Source organism: Petromyzon marinus, chromosome 64 (assembly GCF_048934315.1).
Source record: "Petromyzon marinus isolate PM22_M1 ecotype Great Lakes invasive population chromosome 64, UKy_Petmar_22M1.pri1.0, whole genome shotgun sequence".
NCBI classification, from domain to species: Eukaryota; Metazoa; Chordata; class Hyperoartia; order Petromyzontiformes; family Petromyzontidae; genus Petromyzon; species Petromyzon marinus.
In genome coordinates, this window is record NC_133730.1 from 166,541 (window position 1) to 192,030 (window position 25,490).

A 25,490-nucleotide genomic window follows, 5' to 3' on the forward strand; every position below is an offset into this window, starting at 1 on the left:
GCCACGACAGGAAGGAAGCTAATTTGACACAAGTCCCATGCCACATAAATAAGCAAACAAACACCCCTTCCACCTCCCCTATACATTACACTACCAATGCAAAATAAATATGAATACAATGTACCTTCTTTACATGTCTCTCACGTAAAAATGTGTTTTTATACATCTCATTACCCCCACATTGCACCAGGTGGCTCAGCATTCCTGAACAACTTGTAATCGAAAGGTTGCAAGTTCAATTCATAGTTGGAGGTTGACTCAACACTTCATCCCTCTGGAGTCACTTTGTTGGGAAGTCAGCACTAGTTATTGTATAGATAAACTTGCCTCCGCCATAGGAAAGTGGAATGTCCATCACTGGCTTAGGGCAGTAAACAGAAGATGAGCACTAATTCAATACATATTTTCGTCAGTGCTCATCAGCCGCATAGCCTTCTGGGAGTGCATATATTTAATTCGTTTGAGCAGCATTCAGTTAATGCAAGCAAACTCTGGACAGGCTTCAACATTCAGTATCCTATCAGCAATCAAGCTACTTAAACCCATGCTAGAAGTCATCCTGTTTATCCGTCGTAACAATTCCACACATTGACAATATCCTTTTCTTACCCAGAGTAGGCATTCATAACGACATACATGCTTAACCGTGCCATACATTAAAAACGACACACTGCTTGCTTAGTGCTTACCCAGTCTCCAAATTAAAGCTTGAACAAGTGCATTCTTTTCGATTTAAAGCTTTCGTGACTGCAAGGATTCATCTTCTTTGGTTCTTTCGGTAAAGTCACGTAGAATGAGAATAAAATAATAAATTGATAAAATTAAATAACACAATAATATTCTCACGACGTTTCGGCCACAACACAAGCGGCCTTCATCAGGTGAAGGGGACGAGACTGTCTGGAGGACAGCTGATGAAGGCCGCTTGTGTTGTGGCCGAAACGTCGTGAGAATATTATTGTGTTATTTTATTTTATCAATTTATTATTTTGTTCTCATTCTACGTGACTTTACCGAAAGAACCAAAGAACAAAAAAGTGCATACTTATTCCTGGTTCTTTCGGTAAAGTCACGTAGGTAGAAATAAAATAAAATAAAACAAATCACGACGTTTCGATCACAACACAAGCAATCTTCATCAGGTGAGACAACCACAGCAAGAAAACTGCTGAAGTGGGCGAGAGAGCTGCCGTGGCAAGAGGTCATATAGGCAAAAAAGGAGGAGGCAAGGGGGGAACAGAGGAAATCTTCCTGATGTACTTTAGTAGTTCATTGTGTTTTACTTACCTTATATACCAATTCAGCATCTGTCGTCACAATGCTCGCTTTATATTGTTTACCAATTCAACACAGAAAATGCTTATCAGTGCTTTCTAATTAAATATTAAACTAAAACTCCCTGCTTGACCAAGGTCGACAAGTTACACTACAGTTATCACATTGTCTTGCTGCTGCTGCTCTATAAAATGTGGTCACAATCTTAGCTCTACTGAGCTTATGGTCTACACATGGCTGTATGTATTTTTTACTTCTTTCACACCTTACGTACCCAACCATGCTAATCTAACTAAACACAAAACTATTCACAAAAAGCAGTTCTAAATAAAATTATTTTTAAATTTTAATTTAAAAGTTCATAGATCCAGTGGCTTCCTATAATCGGAAGAGCGTTCCAGATGGCCGCAGAAGCGCATCTAAAAGCGCACGATGCAGTGGTCGTCTTAGCCAAAAGCTGCTGTTGTGAGGATGACCGGAACTCGTGTTATGGTTAATGTTCATTGACGAGATCAGCAAGGTATTGTGGTTTAGGTGTCAAGAACTTTACGTGCAATGATCGCGAGCACCAGATAGACATGGTCGGATCTTGCAATGTGCATAACAGCTGTAGCTTGCTTGACAGGTGCCAAATAATTTTGTACACGCTGCAGCTTGCTAATGTTTTTGCCAGACGTCCTATAGAGGAGTTGCAAAAATCGAGCCTTATCGATACTATGCTACATGCTACCATGTTGGTTGTCACGACTCAAGTGGCCGAATTTGTCGTCGAGCCCTGATTTGAAAATTGCCAGCTCTGACGATATTGTGCACGTGGTGATCAAACGACATATTATGGTCGAGTCTGGTGGCGAGGCTCTTTAGGGTAGAAAATGTAATCTTGGAGTCTGCGACCGCCATACCTAATCCTCTCATAAATGTTTTTGCTTGAGCCCGAGTGCCAACCAGCAGGCTGTTAGTATTACAATCATAATTTAATTATTTTGGTATTCGCCTCATTCCTATAGCGTAAGGCTATTACAAAGGTACTATTTTTCAGACACTCTGCAGTCATTCACAAAAAAGAGGGAGATGTTGCTAATTGAGTAATTTTCATATAATTCGAATTTGGAAAATGTGGACGATGATGCCGGCACTCAATTGCCTTGTTTAGAATATAACGAGACATTTACCGTCCACCGTGATGCAGACTATGTGTTTTGAGGGGATTACAGTTGCAGCATTAAACAGGGCGGTCTGCAGAACATGAACCGCGAACCTCTACAACGGACTGACACCGCGCTCCTGCAAGGCCATTCACAGCCATGTGACATTCAAGGCATGATGGGAGAACCGACCCAATAGTCACAACGGTGCATTTTTCTGTCTAAAAATCACGTTGTGTCAAGTGTTACTATCACTCGTAAACTTTCCCGCCAGCACACACTATACAGTACTGGCCAATGGATTTTCTCATTCAGAGAAACATTAAAAAATGGGCATGGGGTCAGGAGTGGTAGATGATGGAGTGATTCTTAGGGTTCCCTGTTGATGCAGGATACTCACTGGTCCAGATTCAGGCACCTCTGCGATTCCCAGGGTTCAGTGTTAATGTCAAATGCATATACTGTACTGTATAGTGTATTTAAAATAAGCCACAGATGATTCTCAGGGTTCAGGCATCTCTGGGAATATTAGGGCGACGTGTTAATGCTCAATGCTAATAATAGTGTTAGTATCAACAAGGTAAATTCACGAAATCATAAAAAATAATTATGTGACCATCATCATAAGAGTATTAACAGCAAAAAGGACGGAGAGAAGGAATCGCAGAATCGTGGGGGATGGCGGCAGCTTCGGGAAGGGCGGTCCTTTATCCAGCAGCGGACAGACCAAGGCTACTGCTGCTGCTGCTGAGGATGAGTCGCGAATGAGACGGGACCTTCTCACCTCGAGCCGCAAATGAGAAACCCCCTTGAGGAACTCTCGAATGTTGCTCACGCATTCAGCCTCCGCCTTGGGTTCCTGGAACACCTGCGTTACAAGCGCAACGATAAATATAAATGATAAAGTTGATTATAAATTACAAAATGTTAATTAGAACAGCCAGTCACAGCCGCGACTCGTCCCAATTCAAACCTCGGCCATCTGCCGACTGTATATGGCAGGAGGAAGGCACGAACTTTAACCCGGAGACAGGCGTGGCCTTCGTGAGTGACGTCATCACGCACGCCGGGTTCCCCTGTGGGAACCGCGCCCCATTCGTATGCGCAATGACGTCAGGCACGAGCGTGATGACGCCGAGAGATGCGGACTGAATTGAGGTGACGCCATCGTGACGATTTATTTAATTAATTTCCTCCAGAGGGGGCGGCGCTTGCGCAGTTGCGTCAAACCCCCACCGCACTCAACACGACTGACGTTTCGTCAGTCAAACTGTGGTCTTCATCGGATAAACATGATAGGCAACGTTTCGGCAATGGCCTTTCTTCAGAATACATCAAAGGTTCCATTTATGCTAAATCATTGCCCGAAAAGTCAATCACCACACAACCTGACACGTCTTTCCGCTTGAGGCAGCAGTGTTATTGACACGGATTGCATTGTTGTTGTTGTGCACCACTGCCGACGCAACAATAACAATAGCAGCATCGCCAAGGGGAATGTTGACTGCCAAGGAGGCGGGTCCTGCCTGTGGCGTCTTCCAGGGGCGTGACATCCCCACGCGTTGTTATTTATTTCCTCACTCGTGGCCGCTCTGAAGAGGCCCCGTACGGGGCCACTGGGTGCTGCTGTTGACAACCCCCACCCACCCCCCTTGTATCGTCGAGCCGAGCGCCACCTCGTCCTGTGCACGAGAGGCGAGTTGTAAACTCATCGCACAGAAGATCGTAGGATCGGTCCTGCCATCAAATGGCATCGGCCACCCTGCGTGTGTAATGCACACATGCACTGTCTCGTCCACGAACTCGACAAATACAACAACAAAAAAGCTCAACACATTCATTAATGACGCTGTGGCCTGAAAAGGACAATATATAATCCATAATAGGCGACGTTTTAGGCAACAGCCCTTCTTCATTTGTTGTATGTGCTACGAAAAAGGACCATTGCCCGAAACGGAGCCAATTATATATTTTACCTTTTAAGGCCGCGGAGTGTTATTATTGACAAATGTGTTGAGTTTGTGAACCACTGCCTAAGTAGCATCACCAGATTATTTGTTTAGACTCTAGACTCTAGAGGCAACTGTTACAAGGTTGTTATTATTACAGCGGCCAAGTAGCTCAAGAATGAGAGCTCACAATCGGAAGGTTGCAGAGTTCAAACCCCGGTTGAGGGTTGATTCGGCCCATCAGTTTCACTTTGTATGTTGAACTTCTGTCGCACCGTATGTAGCCAGCCATGCTAATCCGAGGTGCGAACGTCCCTACTTTGTGGGGAAGTCAACGCTTAGGGAGCTTTGCCAGGATGAACCCCAGGGATGGGTGCCGGTGGATGGACACTGCTCCGTGCCGACTCAACGAATGCTGCCACATTTAATGGGAACACAATGTCAAAACTGCCTGTTCAAGTCAGTTTTCCTCCCTGGAAAATCCACATTCCTATGGTGTGGACTGGTGTTATGAAAGTACAACCTCGAGTGTAATCTCACCAAGTGAATTTTACACCCACCCGATACAGCCATTATGAACAGACTGCAAGAGACCCAATCCCCGCAAGAGCTTGAACATAGAACCTCAGCTGTGCACGTTCAAGGCCTCGCTTGAACATCTGAGAGGGCCAGTCACTTTTATATTCCATTTTTCTGTGCGTGAGAGTGGAAAGTGCTTTGGCCGGTTAGTAGTCAAACTGCATTCCTCACTCCACCCCCATCAACTTTCTGGTTGGCCCACATTTTTATATTTTATTTGCAAGACAGCATGAAGTTGTAAAGATAACATCGAAAAGTAAAACCAGGACATAATTTCCATACTCGGGAAGAAAAAAAACTGCATTGAACTGGTCCTGGCACAACAAACCAGATAGGTTTTTTTTTTATAAAGTGGAAGGTTTTTACCGAAAATTGAGTTAAAAGCTCTGATACAATGTGATATGCGTAGTAAACATTCACATTGAATGGGTGAGGGAGGGAATTCATAATGGCTATTGGAATTCTGAGCCAGCTCACAGTTTTTAGCCACTTGTGATTTACGAGAACCGGGAGTTGTGTTTCTCACAGGCCAAGTGAATAAATTATTTTCTTGCACAGGTTTTTAATTTATAGTATATTAGGTGGGCAGGTTATTTTTGTCGTTGGAGATGGGACTGAAACCATCAACTCATTACACTTAAGAATCCAGTTTAAGCACAGGCTGCCAAAACCCATATTAATGTCATGCATCTCAGTGGTGCCAGTTTGATGCCCTTTCCCGAGTTGCCCACATGCTTGTGTGTCTTTCTACTTTGAATATTACTTTCCCTCTTTTCCCAAAAGTTCCAACTCCATTGCAGTTATTTTCCATTCCAGAACCCGAGCTGTGCCACTGACGTCACACACAATAAATGAGACGAGAAGCATGGAGATTATGCAAATTAAAAAAATATATTAACCCCTGCCCAGGCCTTGCTTGGCCCCGAGTGAGGTTCAAGAGTATTGTGAGGCCTGCATATTACAGTTTGGTTCAGGCTCGGCTTCGCAAATAGCCAGTAAAAAAAACACCAGCAGGTACTGCGTTCGAGTGGTTCGGATATGTTGGAAAAAGGAGTAATTGATTTTCACCGCGAGTAATCCTCTCAGGAGAGAGCTGTTCTAACACTGTTGCCGGCTTAGCAAATCCGACATAGCCACACTGAGCCAGGTGCGTGCTCCCCTACCTTGGCTGTCTCCAGTGAACCGGGCAGCAGGCGATCCAGAAGGCGGCACAGCACGAGCCCATCACGCAGGGAGCGCTGCAGGAAGGCGCCCGGGTCGGACACGCGCTTCTTGGGCGAGTGCAGCACACCCAACGTGATAAGCCATGTCACCGTCTGCTCCGCAGAGTTCATGGCTTTCTCTCGCTCACTCTCGCAAGGTCGTGACCTCGCCACCAACCAGCATGCCCGAGTCACCCGCCGTGAGACTCCACCGTCCTCCTCCTTGTTCCACCACCGTCGCTCTCTTCTCTTTGCTCTCCCCTTGTCACCTCCAGAAATCTCGCTCTGGCCTCCTTCAGCTTCAATCGTCAACTTTTGTTCAATTAAATGCTCGGCGCTTGCGGCATCTTCAGCACGCTGAAGGCGATGGGCACTGGCATACACTTGTTTGAGCAAGGAGACTATTGCTGGGTCTCTGATTGACTTTTTGTTGTTTTTGGAATTAGTTTCCTTTTTTTAATTCGAACTGGTTTGAAATAACAATAAATGGGACAAATGTGTGCGTCCTTCCAAAAACTGCTGTTGTGAGACCTTACCTTTGGTTGCCTCTTTCCAAGGCAGTAAAATGACTCAACCGGCTGTGACCAAAATGTGGAGCCAAGGACTATGGAGGTGAAATCCCTGCGCTGGGAATTGCAGGCAATTGCTTATTCCAGAATTTCAGGACATGGCAACTATTGTTCCAAAATATCTGATTAAGGTATCCCTCATCCCAGTAGCTTGGGAAAATAAGTTTTGTTTCAGGAATTTATAATATCACATCACTCATTTCAGATCTTCATACATGGGGTTCCTGGAACTGAGAAGGCGCAATTGAGATCCTGAGACTGGGTTCCTATAATCCATTGTACTTATTTCTGGCCATGTGTTTGAAATGTGGCTCTTCCAGGTATTATTCCCACATCTCTTGCTGTCACCTCCGTCTACCTGAATAGACACGACAACAATCCAGTCATCTAGTCAGGCTGTGAATCAGGCAGTGAGATTTGTTACATGCATCAATAAGTCAACGTATCAGCCAGTCAGTTCTTAAGGCAGTCTGAATGTCAGGAGTCAAACAGTATATTTGTATTCTTGGATCTTTCGGTAAAGTCACGTAGGTAGGTTAAAAGAAAATACCAAAACAATAACAAAAAACTACTGTAAGTTATTGGTCTAAAAATCTAATTGGCCGATGGATTAAAAACATCATACACAGTATTTATATGTGGAGATGCAAAACAGAATTTTGCTTCTGCTGTATCTGCAATCTGCACATTCATGTTGTTCAATTCATACGTTATGTTTTTGGGATTTTACCAAATTATATTCAAACTGTGCAATTTTTCTCGTGACACGTAATTAATTTCCCTTTTGAACTCAAACACAGCAAGCAGTGCACCATTCTGTCAGAGAACAGCCCTGAAATATGATATCACAGAACTCCATCTCAAGCCACTGCAGTGGGATTCTCTCTGCACACGTGGTGCCTGGATGGTGTATGCCCTGCACAGTGTTTGTCACAGCGATCAACACGACACGTGTAAAGCTCAGAGTGTGTATGTATATATCCAACCGTCCTAATCGGAGGTGCGGGGGAAGAACATACTAAAGACAAAAAGCTGTTCTGAAGGAGCCAAATCAATAAAACCCAAACCAAATGCAATGGCAGTTTAACACGTAGGCTTTCGCGACCAATATCATCCATAAGAGTTTTTTTTGTATTAGATCGCATAAATATATAAATGTGTCGTTAAAACCTGCCACCACCCGACACAGCCAACTAGTAATGGGTTGTCGCGTAAACAGAACATGCCAATTCGTCACTAGTACAGCACACCGGTGTGTTGGAGAGCCAAGCCACAACATTTACAATCTGAGTATGACGTTTCGCCAGTAATTACAACTAGCTTCATCAGGCGACAGCCAGATTTGTGGAGAAGTCTAACTGTTTCATTCCTTATATAGAGGCGTAGATGTGGTGACCACACTTCTGCGCTCTTGCGCCACATGGGGGGAGGGATTACTGAGGCAACGTACATTATGCATTATGCGAATCCTTTTAACTTGTCCTTCCTGTCTATTGTGTATTAAAATAGCCTACCAACAATAATCCCTATTTAAGTATGCTGCCCTTTGTAAGCATGCATTTAAATAATGAATTATTTAAAAATTCGTTTCGACGCAGCACTAAGGCGGTAGCTATCCGAAGGTTACAGTCATTTTTATTTATTTCAATTTCGATAGATTCCCTAATTAGTCTTGGACAGTAGTAGCTAGTTTTGCACAGAACTTCAACATTATCAAAATCAATTGAGTGTCCTTGTTGGCATGCGTGTTCTGCTACTGCTGACAGTTGTATTTGGGAAAAATTAATATTTCTCTGATGTTTAGTCTCGTGCTGATCATTCGTTGTTTGCCCAACATAACATTTACCACACGTGCAGTTTATCCTGTACACACCTTCTGTTGATAGCTTCGGTAATACATCTTTTGTACCAGATATTAATTTCTGTATTTTATGTACCGTGCCAAATCTGACATGGATGTTTTATTTTTCCAAACATCTGGCTAATTTATCAGTTACTCCCGCAATGTACGGTATTTTGATCGTTTTAATTACTTGGGCAGTTTCAATGCTCGTGTTATTTTATTTGGTTTTGGCATTCAATGCCCTGTTGATTTCTGCATCATTGTAACTGTTCATTTGCAGCGCTTCTTTGACATGTTGAATTTCATTTCTCAGACTGTCACCATCTGACACTTTCTTAGCTCGATGAATGAGCATCTTGATAAGAGCAGATTTCTGTGCGGGGTGATGGTGTGACTGCATTCAAATAGGCGTCAGTATGCGTTTTCTTTCGGTAAACACTCTGTTATTTTACCATTTCGACCACATGGGTTTTGTGAGTTGAGATGATTTCGAAATGCGTTCAGTGTATCTTTTCTGTGTGGCCAGACCACCAATGTGTCATCCACATATCTAAACAAAGCAGATGGTTTTAGTGTGATTTAAGCTATTGCTTTTGTTTCAAAATCTTACATATACAAATGCCATTATATTATTTGGTTCTTTCGGTAAAGTCACATAGATAGAAAATAATAAAATAAATTAAAAAAGAATAAAAACCAAAAACGCAATGTGATGTTTGTGCAGTAATTGGTGACCGAGATAAAACCATGAACTCACTCCACTTGGAACAGTTTCATTGCAACTCATTCTCCCTCGGCACATGAGTGTCTGTGCGAGTCCATGTAAGTCTTTGTCTTGAAAGAATACTGATGAATTTAACAATACTGATGAATTCACGCACTCCCCGAAGGCCGTGTGGCTGATGGGTTGTGTAAGAAATATATTTTATATGCATTCATGCGGAGAAACGGGCGGATACGTCGAAGAAACGTATTGTGTCTGCTTATTTACGTTGTTATTGGAAGTCACTGATGGTGCCTGGGCTGAAGGAACCGGTGCGTGCGTGAGGGTGATGCTGGGCTGGGCTCTGCGTCCCCTAGGCCACCCCAAGTTCACTCTGCTTAGCGGTGGATCACTCTGATGGCGACCCCCGCCTCCCCCCGTCTGAATGGAGGTGGAGCCACGCCTGGCTGAAAACAGGTCCCTGCAGGGTGGGCTGGTAGGAACATTGGAATTTTGCGCAATTTTATGACATTGTTACGTAAAATTGTGCAAATTGAGAGCGTCTTTCCACCTTTTTGCCCTCAAAATCGTTGAGGGTTCTTCAGACAAATTAACCTCTGTAGAGGAATGGAATGGTGAAATCCTTATTGACTGAAATCTGCTCAGTTTGGAGCAATGTATCATAAAATCGTTAAGGGCTGGGCCGAAAAATGACAACAATTGCATTTTAAAATGAGGAATTGTTTCCCGGTATACGGTAGTATGGGGCTTTTGAAAGGGGACGGACGGACACATTAATCTATTGCAGGCTGGTACACTCAGTTTACAACTTCGTTCCTACCAGTAAAACATTCGATTAGGACGATTGGCTACGTACGGTGCGGAAGACGTTTATTCCTATATACACAGAGAAGCTGGTTCCACCACTGTGGCTGGATGCCTGAAACCTAGATTCAGAGCCAGCAGTCCCACTCGGTCACTTCTCAGTCGATTACAGGGTTAAGGACAGGCATTGGGAATGCAAGAACACAGCGGTGGCTTTGAGGCACTGTAAAAGGCGTCTAACAAGTGCAAATGAACATTATTATGGCCTCTGACATGGGAATGTGGAATTTCCACCTCTGGCACAGGGCTTTCGACAGCGGTGACCAACTCGCTACGCTTGTTGGAGCAAGACGCCACTCTTGAGTCAGCTAGTCGCCTGCCTCGTCATGTGGCCAAGTCTGTGGGTCGCTGCTTATCATCCAGTGAGTGAGTCAAGTCAGTCGGTTTGGTTACGTAAGTTACTCAGCATGGGCGTCGCTCCCCGAGTTGCTTATTCATAAAAAAATCGACAGCCGGGTCACTCCCGTCAGTCAGTGAGTCCACGAGCAACTGTATTCACTTATGTACAGTTACAGTATACACACACAACACACCGTACACATGTCAACACAGTATCAATGTGTACAATAGAAAATACACTCGTGCAAACAGTAAACACACGTACATACCAAGGCATGTAAACACGTCGACACAACACACAGCAATCACTATATATGCGATTAGGCCCTGTTATGAACACATTACTGCAATGCATAATCACACACAATACCGTATGATTACTGTACTGTACACACAATTATATACACAAATACGAAGATCCCCCGTATAGGCTGTTACAGACTGTTGGGGCAGGTGCTGTTAGCGAGCACCTATGAAGGCCGGCACACAGTGAATACCACCACCACGTGACACATCACACAATAAACACACATCACACAATAAACACACATCACACAATAAACACACATCACACAATAAACACACATCACACGCAGCAAGACAAAGAACCCCCCCATATATAATCCATAATATGGGTGTTTTGGGTTGGATCGCGTCAATATATTGTTAAACTCGCCACCACCCGACAAAGCCAATTAGTGACGTTTGTCACGTAAACAGAACGTGCCAATTCGTTACTAGTGCAGCGCGCCGGTGTGTCGGGAGAGCAAATCCACAACATTGACAACCCCCATATAAAGCCTTCGCAAACACCCAAGACGGACGGCCCGGACAACGAGGGGTGGATGTTCAAGTACCAAGTTCGGGCCGCCTTTATCTCTCCATTGATGATGTTTACACACCGTACCAGGTACTCATTTACAGGCCCAGTCCAGAGAACCGTGACCGATGTTTCCCGTGAACGGGAATTGAACTCGGGTCGCCGATTTCCTAGCGCAGTACGATAACCACTGCGCCACCGCTCCCCATAATTATCATATGCACAAACCATGTACAGTACCTACATATATGCACTATAGATACACACACAACCAACACACTATTGTTGCTGTTGTAGGGTCCCTTTGTCAACCAACGACTGGATGAAGGCTTCCACACACGACACACAAACAGCATACACACGTTACATGTCAAATGTCACCACGGTTCACACACTCCACTGTATATTGTACACAATATACTCTACATCTATTGCCTATACACACCGCACATAAATACCCACTATATCCTATTATCTATACACGTACACACTCATACACACATAGTACATATCCTATTGTTTATACACACTATATTAACACACACTACATATCCTATACACATTATAATATCGTCGATACACACACGCTGTACATGCCACACATGTTAATTATGCATGCACACAGATTCTCAATATTGTCGATCAACATCCACACCATATATGACACACACCACCATATCCCATTGTCTCCACTAACACACACACAACGCGCCTTCTTGTCGACAGTATCCACATACACAATGTATATAACAGACACATAAACAATGTATATAACACACACATACACAATGTATATAACACATAATCTATATAACACACAATGTATATAACACACACATACACAATGTATAAAACACATACACACACAATGTATATAACACACACACAATGTATATATAAGACACATACACAATGTATATATATATAACACACATACGTACACAATGTATATAACACATACACAATGTATATAACACACACACGTACACAATGTATATAACACATACACAATGTATATAACACACATACACAATTTATATAACACATGCATACACAGTGTATATAACACATACACAATGTATATACCATATACATACACAATGTATATAACACATAAATACACAATGTATATAACACATAAATACACAATGTGTATAACACACATACGCAATGTATATAACAAACATACACAATATATATAACACACATAATGTATATAGCACACACATACATACACAATGTATATAACACACATACATACACAATGTATATAACACACATACATACACAATGTATATAACACACACATACACAATACATAACACACATACACAATATATACAGTGAGGGAAAAAAAGTATTTGATCCCTTGCTGATTTTGTACGTTTGCCCACTGACAAAGAAATGGTCAGTCTATAATTGTAATGGTAGGTTTATTTGAACAGTGAGAGACAGAATAACAACAAAATTCAAAAAAACGCATGTCAAAAATGTTATAAATTGATTTGCGTTTTAATGAGGGAAATAAGTATTTGACCCCTCTGCAAAACATGACTTAGTACTTGGTGGCAAAACCCCTGTTGGCAATCACAGAGGTCAGACGTTTCTTGTAGTTGGCCACCAGGTTTGCACACATCTCAGGAGGAATTTTGTCCCACTCCTCTTTGCAGATCTTCTCCAAGTCATTAAGGTTTCGAGGCTGACGTTTGGCAACTCGAACCTTCAGCTCCCTCCACAGATTTTCTATGGGATTAAGGTCTGGAGACTGGCTAGGCCACTCCAGGACCTTAATGTGCTTCTTCTTGAGCCACTCCTTTGTTGCCTTGGCCGTGTGTTTTGGGTCATTGTCATGCTGGAATACCCATCCACGACCCATTTTCAATGCCCTGGCTGAGGGAAGGAGGTTCTCACCCAAGATTTGACGGTACATGGCCCCGTCCATCGTCCCTTTGATGCGGTGAAATTGTCCTGTCCCCTTAGCAGACAAACACCCCCAAAGCATGTTTCCACCTGCATGTTTGACGGTGGGGATGGTGTTCTTAGGGTCATAGGCAGCATTCCTCCTCCTCCAAACACGGCGAGTTGAGTTGATGCCAAAGAGCTCCATTTTGGTCTCATCTGACCACAAAACTTTCACCCAGTTATCCTCTGAATCATTCAGATGTTTCATTGGCAAACTTCAGACGGGCATGTATATGTGCTTTCTTGAGCAGGGGGACCTTGCGGGCGCTGCAGGATTTCAGTCCTTCACGGCGTAGTGTGTTACCAATTGTTTTCTTGGTGACTATGGTCCCAGTTGCCTAGAGATCATTGACAAGATCCTCCCGTGTAGTTCTGGGCTGATTCCTCACCGTTCTCATGATCATTGCAACTCCACGAGGTGAGATTTTGCATGGAGCCCCAAGCCGAGGGAGATTGACAGTTATTTTGTGTTTCTTCCATTTGCAAATAATCGCACCAACTGTTGTCACCTTCTCACGAAGCTGCTTGGCAATGGTATTGTAGCCCATTCCAGCCTTGGGTAGGTCTACAATCTTGTCCCTGACATCCTTGGAGAGCTCTTTGGTCTTGGCCATGGTGGAGAGTTTGGAATCTGAGTGATTGCTTCTGTGGACAGCTGAGATTAGGAGCACTCCATTTTAAGAGTGTGCTCCTAATCTCAGCTCGTTACCTGTATAAAAGACACCTGGGAGCCAGAAATCTTTCTGATTGAGAGGGGGTCAAATACTTATTTCCCTCATTAAAATGCAAATCAATTTATAACATTTTTGACATGCGTTTTTCTGGATTTTGTTGTTATTCTGTCTCTCACTCTTCAAATAAACCTACCATTTAAATTATAGACTGATCATTTCTTTGTCAGTGGGCAAACGTACAAAATGAGCAGGAGATCAAATACTTTTTTTCCCTCACTGTATAACACACATACATACACAATGTACATAACACACACACACAATGCGTATAACATACACACAATGTATATAACACATACACAATGTATATAACACTCATACACAATATATATAACACACATACACAATTTATATAACACACACATACACAATGTATATAACACATACATACACAGTGTATATATAACACACACACATACACAATGTATATATAACACACACACATACACAATGTACATAACACACATACACAATGTACATAACACACACATACACAATGTATATAACACATACATACACAATGTATATAACACACATACACAATATATAACACACATACACAATGTATATAACACACACATACATACACACCATATAGCCGATTGGCTGTTCACATACCACATCCACACGCTGTATATGCCACACATGTCAATAACCGATACATTGTATATGCTATTGCCTATACACACATTATACTCGATACACACTACTCCCCATACACACTACAGTACACACGACAGTATACATGCAGAATACAGTTTCCAGTACAAACGCTAAATAAACACATGTGGTGTGTGTCTGTGTGCTGAATCTTACCGCAATCTCTCCGCTCTCCCCTCTTCTCGCCGCTATGTCTGTGTGTACGTGTCTGTGTGTACGTGTCTCTGTGTCTGTGTGTACGTGTCTCTGTGTGTACGTGTCTGTGTGTACGTGTCTGTGTCTACGTGTCTGTGTGTGTCTGTGTGTACGTGACTGTGTCTCTGTCTGTCTGTTTGTCCGTGTCTGTTTGTCCGTGTCTGTGTGTCCGTGTCTGTGTGCCCGTGTCTGTGTGCCCGTGTCTGTGTGTCCGTGTCTACGTGTCTGTGTGTCTGTGTGTACGTGTGTCTGTGTCTCTGTCTGTCTGTGTGTACGTGTCTGTGTGTACGTGTCTGTGTATCCGTGTCTGTGTGTCCGTGTCTGTGTGTCCGTGTCTGTGTGTCCGTGTCTGTGTGTCCGTGTCTGTGTGTCCGTGTCTGTGTGTCCGTGTCTGTGTGTCCGTGTCTGTGTGTCCGTGTCTGTGTGTCCGTGTCTGTGTGTACGAGCAGACGGATGAACCGAGACGCGGTCGGCTTGACGGGACACAGAGACTCAGGGCGGGGTCCGGATGAGGGAGAGGAGAGGGGAGGGAGAGGAGGGAGGAACGAGGTGGGGGATGGAGTCGGCAGAGGAGGGAGGGAATGGGGGATAGAGGGAGGGGAATGAGGAAGGAGAGGAAGGAGGAGTGGGGGAGGAAGGAGAGGAAGGAGGAGTGGGGGAGGGTGGGAGGGGATGGAGAATAGGAGAGGGAGAGGTGGATGGGGGGAGAGGCAGGGGATGTTGGAGGGGGATGTTGGAGGGGATTGAGGAAGGAGGAAATGGGGAAGGGAAGAGGGAGGCGATGGAGGAGGGAGGGAATTGGGGTAAGGAGTGGATTAAAAAATGTGGGGTCGGTGGAAGATGGAGTGGATGGAGGATGCGAGATAAAGGGGGATGGGATGGTGAAAGGAGGTGGTGGAGGGGAAGGCGAGGAATGGACAAGGCAAGGGGGGGTGGAGGGAATGAAGAAGGGAAAGGATGGAGAGGGAGGGGATGGAAGAGGGAGAGGAGAGGGAGGGGATGGAGGGGAAGGTGTGTGGGGTCATGCCTGGGACGTGGTGACATCATGGTCAATCTCCAAAAGGAAGGTGATGATTGCTATGACACGCACACACAGCATGGATGGATCTCACAATGTGGGTAAATTTGGTGCGTAATTGCACCCGCATTTAAAGGCAGAGTGATCGCGTGTCTGTTCTGTAGAGGCCCCGTCAGCCGATCACTGAACTGAATTTGTATAATTTATTCAGGAAAGCCTCACCGAGTCTCAACAGCCTTCTTCAGGAGCGTCCTTCATTGGGATGTTTTATAAACGACGATTGTCCTCGTGTATGAGGGGATACAGGTCCGTGGAGGTACACAAGTGAAGTCATTCGCAGCACGGCTGGTGTGGGAGCTCACATTGCAATCTGGGCTGTAGTCCGACTATTTAAGTAACTGGTTAATACTATAATCACCCAGGAATGTCTCTCCTTAACGCTCGTGACGTCACTCCACATGAACTTGCCCCCTCATTAATATTCATGAGCAAGTGACGTCGTCCAAGTGGACACCCCCCCCACCCCTCATTAATAATCGTGAGCAGGTGACGTCCTCCACATGGACCCCCCCCTTATTAATAATCATGCGCAAGTGACGTCACTCCACATCGAACAGCCCCCCCTCACTAATAATCATGCGCAAGTGACGTCACTCCACATCGAACAGCCCCCTCTCACTAATAATCATGCGCAAGTGACGTCACTCCACATCGAACAGCCCCCCTCATTAATAATCATGAGCAGGTGACGTCCTCCACATGGACCCCCCCCCCCTCATTAATAATCATGAGCATGTGACGTCCTCCACATGGACCCCCCTCCATTATTATTTCCTACTATAACTAAAATGAACCAAGAATGTCTGTGTGCAACGCTCGTGACGTCACTCCACGTCGACCAGCCCCCCTCAATTAATAATCATAAACAGGTGACGTCACTCTACATGGACCCCCCTCATTAATACTCATGAGCAGGTGACGTCACTCCACATGCAGCAAATTCCCCCCTCATTAATAATCATGAGCAGTTGACGTCACTCCACATCGAACAGCCCCCCTCATTAATAATTATAAGGTGACGCCCTCCAAATGGACACCCCCTCCCCCCATTCATAATAATTAGCGGGTGACGTCACTCCACATGGGGGGCCGAGACGCCTCCTCCCCCCTCCTCCCCCCACCTCAGCGTCAACTGACAACCCTCACGACAAAGGCAGAACCCTGACGTCACGCGATCTCCGTAACGTTGTTGAGACATCAAAGTAAAAAAATACGTCGTGATGAACAAGGGATTATAACCTTAAATTGAAATGGGTCTGTGTCACCGCGCCCTTACAAATTGCACACGCATTGATGCAATGAATATATCACGTCGCGGTCTGCTTTTCTCTTGCAAGTTTCAGATTTACTACAATACACCCGTCCTTGGACGGGCAAAAGGCGAATCTATGATGTTCTTCACGCCTGTGAGGGTCAACTTTTGAGGCTACAGCCTTTAAGAGATGGAATTGGAGAAGTTCCGAAATTCCGAATCAAAACTTCGTCAAAGAGGTCTATGGGCGCAGATAACCCACACAGCGGCACATGGGGACATCGGTAACTTATCCCAACTATTTTTGCGTGCACCTACTAGTCGAGTAGTGTAACCAATAATCAGTAATAATCGATTAAATAATCAGCCCAGCTTAAGCAGAGCCACATACCGTCGTGTATAAATGAGTTTCATCAGTGCACACTCCCAGGATATAAAAAGATGACCTCTGTTGTATATATAGGTGTTATGAAAATTGATGAAAATAATGAAAATTAAATGAAATTTGAGATTTGCATAATTTATCCTAAATTATGTTAATCAGTGTAATTAGGCGCATAAATTATGCTGATTCGAGAGATAATCGTATTAATTATGCGAGTGGGCGTGGTTATGATAATGCAGGTCGTTATGGATTATCAGGTCGAGCCTCGGTGACTAGGATTGTGTTATGAATTGGAATGACGCAATTAATCGTATGCAGTGACGCAGGCGTTGTGAGCGTGAATGAGAGAGAGTCGATTCGACTCTGCTCTTTAATTCCGTATTATCGATAAGGATACGATTACTCTCGATTGAACATTACGAATTATGTGTGTTATGGATTATGTGTGGTGATTGTGTGCTTATGATAGGTCCCCAGGATTCAGATCTCATACGCAGAACAATATTATGCAGAATTTCAGGAAGAATCACTCACAAACCTTCTGCTTTGATCAATTTTATTTTCTAGCTAACTTTAATTTTTGGATAATATGAAAACTCTCGACCTTGGAATTTCAACACAGCGTTAACATGATACCATCACGATTGCGTTGTTTCACCTCGATAGCGGCACCTGTGGTTAATTCCCGACGCGTAACACAATCAATCGGTTGTTGAGAGAGATTAAAAACATGCAACTATTCTATCAAAACCTTAACCTTATAATATGTAAATTCGTGTTTAAACATTGCCCACACAGTACCACATCCATTCATAGACCTTCAAGTCAATTCTTATCACGTTGTTAACAGGACGATTGGTTATTGTGCAACTCAATGACAGCAGTATTTTCCTTTATGAATTGATTTTTAATGCACCACCTTGGAGTGGCACCCTTCTTGATTATCCCGATATGCGTATCGTGTGTCTTCTTTATCACTGGTTCAATTCTTTGCGTAAAGCAGACGCCGAGGTTAGCATCTCTTGTGTCCAAAATGTGTTTCCTGTGTGTTGCGGCGCGGTGGGGGAGTGAGGGGGAGAGTGTGGAGGAGGGGTTGCATACGACCGGCTGCCAGTTTCTGTCCACCGCTGGCTGGATGAGTCAGCACGACGCTCGCCGTCGTCGCGCCGATGGGTGTTGAGTGCGGGGCCGCTGCCCTCTCAGCGCTGGTGACGCGAAGTTGCGCACTGTGGCACGCTGGTGGCACGCTGTTGGCACACGCTGGTGCTGGTGGCACGCTGGTGGCGCGCGCTCCCTCTCCTTGAAGATGCGCGAACGCGCCCGTGCTGGTTCGCTGACAGCAGTTTCTCTCCACTGCTGGCTGAGCTGCTGCACGCTCTTGCTTGGCGTTGCTGGCCGCGCTCTTTCTCCTTGAAGATGCGCGAACGCGCCCGTGCTGGTTCGCTGACAGCAGTTTCCTCCACTGCTGGATGAGCTACGCCGGCGCGCGCTCTTTCCGCTGCTGTATTATCTGACGCTGCGCTCGCGAGCGACAGGTCAAGTTTTTCTTCTGCTGAGTGAGCCGAGTCGCACGCCCTCTCTCTTTGTTGAGGTTGTTGGCGGCTCTCTGACAGCAGGTTTCCTCCACTGCTGTATGACTCAAGTCGCACGCGCTTGGTCACTGGTTTGCTGAAGTTGTTGGCGGCTGCCCAAGCTTTTCCTTCAGTTGAGTGAGTTGAGTCGCACGTGCTCTCTCTGTTGAAGTGCGCGAACGCGCCCGTGCTGGTTCGCTGACAGCAGGTTTCCTCCACTGCTGTATGACTCACTTTTGTTGATACATCGCGACTCAGCGATCCTCGCTACTCAGCGAGGCTCGGAGCCAGCCGCTCCATGCGACTGCTCGTCCTGTGGACGTCTTGACTCTTGACTTCACTTCACTGGCCTTTTGAAAAATGCGGCTGACCGTTATATTCAAAGACAATTCTCTCTGCGCAGTGGACAAGGGGGGGGCGGGGTCTGTGTGTGTGAGTTCGTGTGTGTGTGTGTACAGATGGCTCCTGCGATAACGATCTGTTTGCCCTGGCGTGAAATTCCTCTCTCGCGCTCTTCGGGAGAGACAAAGGTGGTCGGGAGCACCTATCTCTTTATACTTTCGACTTATATTTCTCAAATACCATTTGGTCCCATGTTCGCCACGACTCGTGTTTGTAACTACGTCCTCCCGACACCTCTCGGTTTACCGAGGTTCGAAATGTTATGATGGAATTATTAAAAAGAAAAATAATTTTCATCCTGAGTTTAAGAGGTCCGTTTCCAGATTGTTGGAATCCATATCCCTTGGTTCTGTAAGGTTCTATAATGGAATATCGTTTAAGGTTAACACATTATTGTTAATGTTATTTTGCAATTTCTTTAAAACTTGTTTGTCTGGTTGCCGTGTGTGGGGTGGGGTGTGTCTCCTCATCAAACCCGGCTGGCTTTTCCAGATGGCCCCTTGTGATAAGGTGTAATTCCTGCTTCTCCGCGCTGTGAGAGAGACAAAGATGGTCGGGGTTGCTTGGGATATTGTTTAAACTCTTTCGTAAGTTTGCCCGTTCGCCTCATTCCTTCTCGATAACCTTTGATGTGACTCGGTATTTTGTCTCCAAGCTTTGTTTTAACAGTAAAAGTATTAAAGGTGAAAATCATTTGATAGCGAATTAATTATTGGATAATAATTCACTGATGTATCTGGTGGCCTGGTCTTGATTGGAGTGAGCGCGAGGACCGCTAACTTTAGCTCATTCTTGTTATTGCATTTTAAATTTGAACCGTTGTTTTAAAAAAAAATAGTTTAACCCGTGGGCGTCCTCATTTCTGGCTTGCGGGAGGGCTTCCCTCTGCTTGACCTCCCTTAGGGCACATCAAACTCTTGTTCATCTGGAGATCTTCGCAGATAGCTGCTAACATCCTCGCCTCGAGAGTTTTATTATTTCTTTATTTATTAATGGCCTGTTTATGACCGACACCTGGTTTTTTTGTGTGCCTGGCTTACGGGTTTTATTAATTATTTTGTTTCGTTTGTTAAAAAAATATGATATATATAACGGCAAATATTATTGTTAATATCAATTTTGGAAAAGGCTCATATACAACACCTCCATGCAGCAGTGGTTTGATCATAGCCATTAGCAACCAGGCATTCAATTTTTACTCATAATATATCTTTATCTGCAAAACTGCCTATTTGCATACCTCGCAGGATATCATAAATGCGAAATTCTCATTCTCACGCTTCTACTGAAACTCATGTATTATTTTTTTTATTTAAAGCTTTCGTGACTGGAGGGATTCATATTCTTGGTTCTTTCAGTGAAGTCATGTAGAAGGGAAACAGTAAAATAATAAAAATATAAAACAATAAATTCTCACAACGTTTCGACTTTTACACAAGCAATCATCATCAGGTGTGAAAAACACAGCAAGAAAATTTGATGATGTTTGCTTGTGTTGCAGTCGAAACGTCGTGAGAATTTTATTGTTTTATATTTGTATTATTTTATTGTTTCCCTTCATGTATTCATCTTAACCCTCTAGGCTTATTTTCTGTGAGTCTCCTTTATACGCTCTTCCCGAGTCTCTCATCCACTACATTCAATAACACATTCCTGCGGAGGGAGCTGGTAGGAACGTTGGGTTGCTCGGTCAATGGCCAGGGTCAACGGCGGCGTGGTGTATTCCGCAAATATGCCCAACTGTGAGGGCGGGCACAAGCCGGCGTGAGTAGGTTAAACGTTGAGTTTTATAAGGGCACCACGGTGTGACCAGCCCCTCCCCACCCAGCCCCACCCCTCCCACCCCCAACTCGGTTTACGATGATAAACAGGTCATGCATTGAGGGGTTTTGTTGGTTTAAAAGGTCCTCGTTAATTTCCTTTGTCCGACATGTGGCCACCCCACCGAAGATTTCTTGGCTTGTGTGACGAGCTGAGTGGATTATGGGAGCCCGTCAGTGGGTCGATGTTTTTGGATGGTGTAAGCAGCTGAAAGTTCGACTTGGTCAACATTGTCAACGCCTTTTGGAATTTATTATATTTTGTTAATTTTGCTTATTTCTGCACTTGGTCACCACATTCATGCCCGCTTTCCCTAAGGTTGATCCAGCTGGGAAGGTACTCCGAATTGGGAGTCACTGCTGGCAGGAAAAGGCCAAAGCGGAGGCCAGTGTCCTTGTGGCTGCTGCAGGTTGATCGCCATCTCCAGGGGTTGGGACTGGCAAGGCAGCCGGCCTCACAGATCACAGCCACGGGGGACGCTAAGGGCTGGAGCCGGAGGGCGAGCGAGGCCACGCAACGTGTAGGCAGATGCCCCAATATCTGATCACCTTGTTCACGAGTTCCTTCTCTGGGGATTAATCCCTTCTGTGATGTGTGCAATTAATGTACCGCGTTGATATGCAACTCTACGAATGACGCTGTATCAACTAAATAATTATACAGTTGACCAGTGATGGGCCGTGTATTTTACACCTCGGCCTTCAGTGCTATCCTCCCGCAAAATAAACCGCGTTCGAATAACCTCACCGTGACACTAGGGCCTAGGGCTATAGGCCATTGCCATTCAACGTAATCATTCCATATTCACAGTGACAGTAACCTTTATCGAGTGAAATAAAGTGATTTAACACGAGGCTCAACACCGATGAGAGTTACAATACACTTGTAGTGGAGTATTGTGAGTAACCAATGAGGGGGCAAACAGAAAGAGGTGCGAGCGGGTTGACAGTCAAGGATGACGTAACGTCACGGGTGGTGCAAGGGGCACCTTCGGGAACAAAGGCGGGTCCGAGCTGGGGGGAGGAGCAGCCCAAGGGGTTCTTAAGGGGAACCCCGTGATGAAGGCGTGGTCGTTGTGGGGAGCCAGGGTAAGGATCGGCTGCAGGGGGTCTCTCCCTCCTCGTCGCAGAGCAATGTTGGATAAACCCCTGCTCCGGACAGACGAGTGGGAGAGCCAAGGGGATAGCCAAGGGTTGGGTCCTGAGTATTCAGTCAGGGTCGGCTGCTGCCGCAGTGGTCGACTTTACTCCAGTGAGCACCCGGGTGCTGCTGCGGGGTCCACTTTCTGCCCCGCCTCCTTCCCCCCCCACTTCTCTCTCACCCCCCCCCCCCCCTACTGCCGAGGCCTATATAACCTCGTGCCACGGCAGATCTCTCGCCGACTTCAGCAGTTTGTTTCTCGCTGTGGTTGTCCCACCTGATGACAATCGCTTGTGTTGCGATCGAAACGTCGTGATCTATTATTTTTTTACCTACGTGACTTTACCGACAGAACCAAAGAGAAGGAGAGGGTTCCTCTCTCCTTGTTGCGGAAGTAACGTTGGCTGAACCCCCGCTCCGGGCAGACGAGTGAGAGAGCCCCGAGGGATAGCCGAGGGCAGGACCCAGATAGCATTCAGTGTCCGGGGTAAAGGACCGAGATAGAGAGCACCTACCCCAGGTGCGAGCGTCGAGTGTTGAGTGTGACAGTGTTTAATAAAGGGCAACAGCCCTTATAGTATTCCTCGTCTGCGCGTGGTTCTACTGCATAACACACTAATTACAGAGACATGAATACATGGTGATTGAAACCATCAAGGATGTGCCACTATTACGCAGTATGACAGGATGCTGCATCACAAATAGACATCGCATAGCCCACATCAATTTAAATTTCGATTTAAAGCTTTCGTGACTGCAATGATTCATCTTCTTTGGTTCTTTCGGTAAAGTCACGTAGAATGAGATTAAAATAATAAATTTATAAAATAAAATAACACAATAATATTCTCACGACGTTTCGGCCACAACACAAAGCGGCCTTCATCAGGTGAAGGGATGAGACTGTCTGGTAGGACAGCGCTGGAGTGAAAGAGCCACGTTCAGATCTGAACGTGGCCACTTGTGTTGTGGCCGAAACGTCGTGAGAATATTATTGTGTTATTTTATTTTATCAATTTATTATTTTAATCTCATTCTACGTGACTTTACCGAAAGAACCAAAGAAGACAAATCAATTTAATTACCAAAGAAACAAGAACGAACTCACAACAACCCGTCACATTTACTAATACGACCACCAAGCAAGCAAAAATGCCGTAAAACACAATCAGGATTCAATAGGCTTCCCTACAAAAAATGTAAAGCACTACATGTAAAAATCTAAACATCACGAAATAAAGTTGAAATAAATCCTAGATGACTAGCCTTTTGCCCGTCCAAGGACGGGTGTATTTCAGTAAATCTGTAACTTGAAAGAGAAAAGCAGAGTGCGACGTGATATATTCATTGCATCAATTTGTGTGCAATTTGTAAGGGCGCGGTGACACAGACTTATTTCATTTTAAGGTTATAATCCGGTGTTCATCACGACGTCCTTTTTACTTTGATGTCTCAACAACAGCATCACAGAGATCACGTGACGTGAGGGTTCTGCCTTTGTAGTGAGGGTTGTAAGTTGACGATGAGGGGGGAGGAGGCGCCTCGCCCACCCATGTGGAGTGACGTCACCCGCAAAATATTATTAATGGCAGGGGTCCATTTAGAAGACGTCACCTCTTCATGATTATTAATGAGGGGGGCTGTTCGATGTGGAGTGACGTCACCCGCTCATGATTATTAATGAGGGGAGGGGTCCATGTGGAGGACCTCACCTGTTCAAGATTATTAATGGGGGCTGGCCGACGTGGAGTGACGTCTCACACGGGACACATACATTCTTGGCTCATAGTCGTTAATGCTACGTTACGTGCTCGCTAGTTTTACTTCAGTTATCTAACTGGCCCTCCGATGCCACACGAAAAATGCTAACGTAGGCGGCGAGGCCACCAAGCAGGCTCCGGCGTCAAAGAATACGCCCAACATGGCAAACTCGAAATATGGTTGGTTTAAAAAATTACAATCAACATTGTTCCCATTTGCTTCAACAGCAGAGGGGATTCACTCGACATTCTGACGGCCTTAGGGAAGATTTCTCAGCCGGACAGGCAGAGAAAGCACAGGTGGAAATCTCAATTTAAAGCTTTCGTGACTGCAAGGATTCATCTTCTTTGGTTCTTTCGGTAATGTCACGTAGAATGAGAATAAAATAATAAATTGATAAAATAAAATAACACAATAAAATTATCACGTTTCAGCCACAACACAAGCGGCCTTCATCAGGTGAAGGGACGAGACTGGAGGACAGCGCTGGAGCAGCGCTGTCCTCCAGACAGTCTCGTCCCCTTCACCTGATGAAGGCCGCTTGTGTGTTGTAGCCGAAACGTCGTGAGAATTTTATTATTTTATCAATTTATTTTATTCTCATTCTACGTGACTTTACCGAAAGAACCAAAGGTGGAAATCTCATTGGATAAACGCTCTAACTTATTAGCTGCACTGGAAGCAGCGCAACTGAGGGAGAGAGTAGCAATGAAATGACGTTAAGACCGATTGGAAACGAACTTTGTAAAATACATATAGCATAAATTAAAATATATATTAAATTACAAAAATATTTTCTGATTCTGACAATGTCTAGGCCAGCAGAGGCCTCTGCGGTTGACAATAGCGATGATCCCAGCAGCAGAGCTGTTGTCGGCCGTCTTACTGGAAAGAATCTGAGCGGAGCCACTGCTCCATCACGACCACCTGCCCCACGATTGTCAGGACTGTGACAAACGGTGCCCCACTATTTTAGGCGCACGCTCACAGCCCCCGTGGTATTTTTATTCTGGTGGCATGAGCCCGTTGTTGGGATTTGAGTTTAGGGTGTGGAACCCTCCTTACGTGGCCTTTCAAACACAGGCTCCGAAAACCACAGGGCCTCTGATTGCTTTGGGGTTCAATCGCTCCAGATATTTAATATTGGAGGTAGTCGTTGAGCCAGGACCGCTGGGAGCCTGGGTTAAGTTTAGCTGCCTGTGATTAATCCGGATTTCTTC

The 25,490-nt window shown here is 44.9% G+C and overlaps 1 protein-coding gene across 8 annotated transcripts in view; it reads right to left on the reverse strand.

Annotated features, from left to right (window-relative positions):
• The window catches only part of LOC116956282 (rho guanine nucleotide exchange factor 7-like), a 90,636-nt gene extending 75,197 nt beyond the window's left edge, over nt 1–15,439 (reverse strand). For 2 of the 8 annotated variants that reach the window (XR_004404978.2, XM_076054052.1), the window contains exons 1-3: nt 14,822–15,435; nt 6,112–7,077; nt 3,205–3,288 (exon numbers count right to left, since the gene is read on the reverse strand). Coding sequence is in view for 7 of the 8 variants with exons in the window: in XM_076054052.1 (XP_075910167.1) it covers nt 3,205–3,288; nt 6,112–6,282 (255 nt within the window). In the remaining variant the exon portion in view is untranslated. The other 6 variants (XM_032977756.2, XM_032977753.2, XM_032977752.2 and 3 more) reach the window with 4 other exon arrangements.
• Between the last annotated feature and the right edge of the window lie 10,051 nt (nt 15,440–25,490).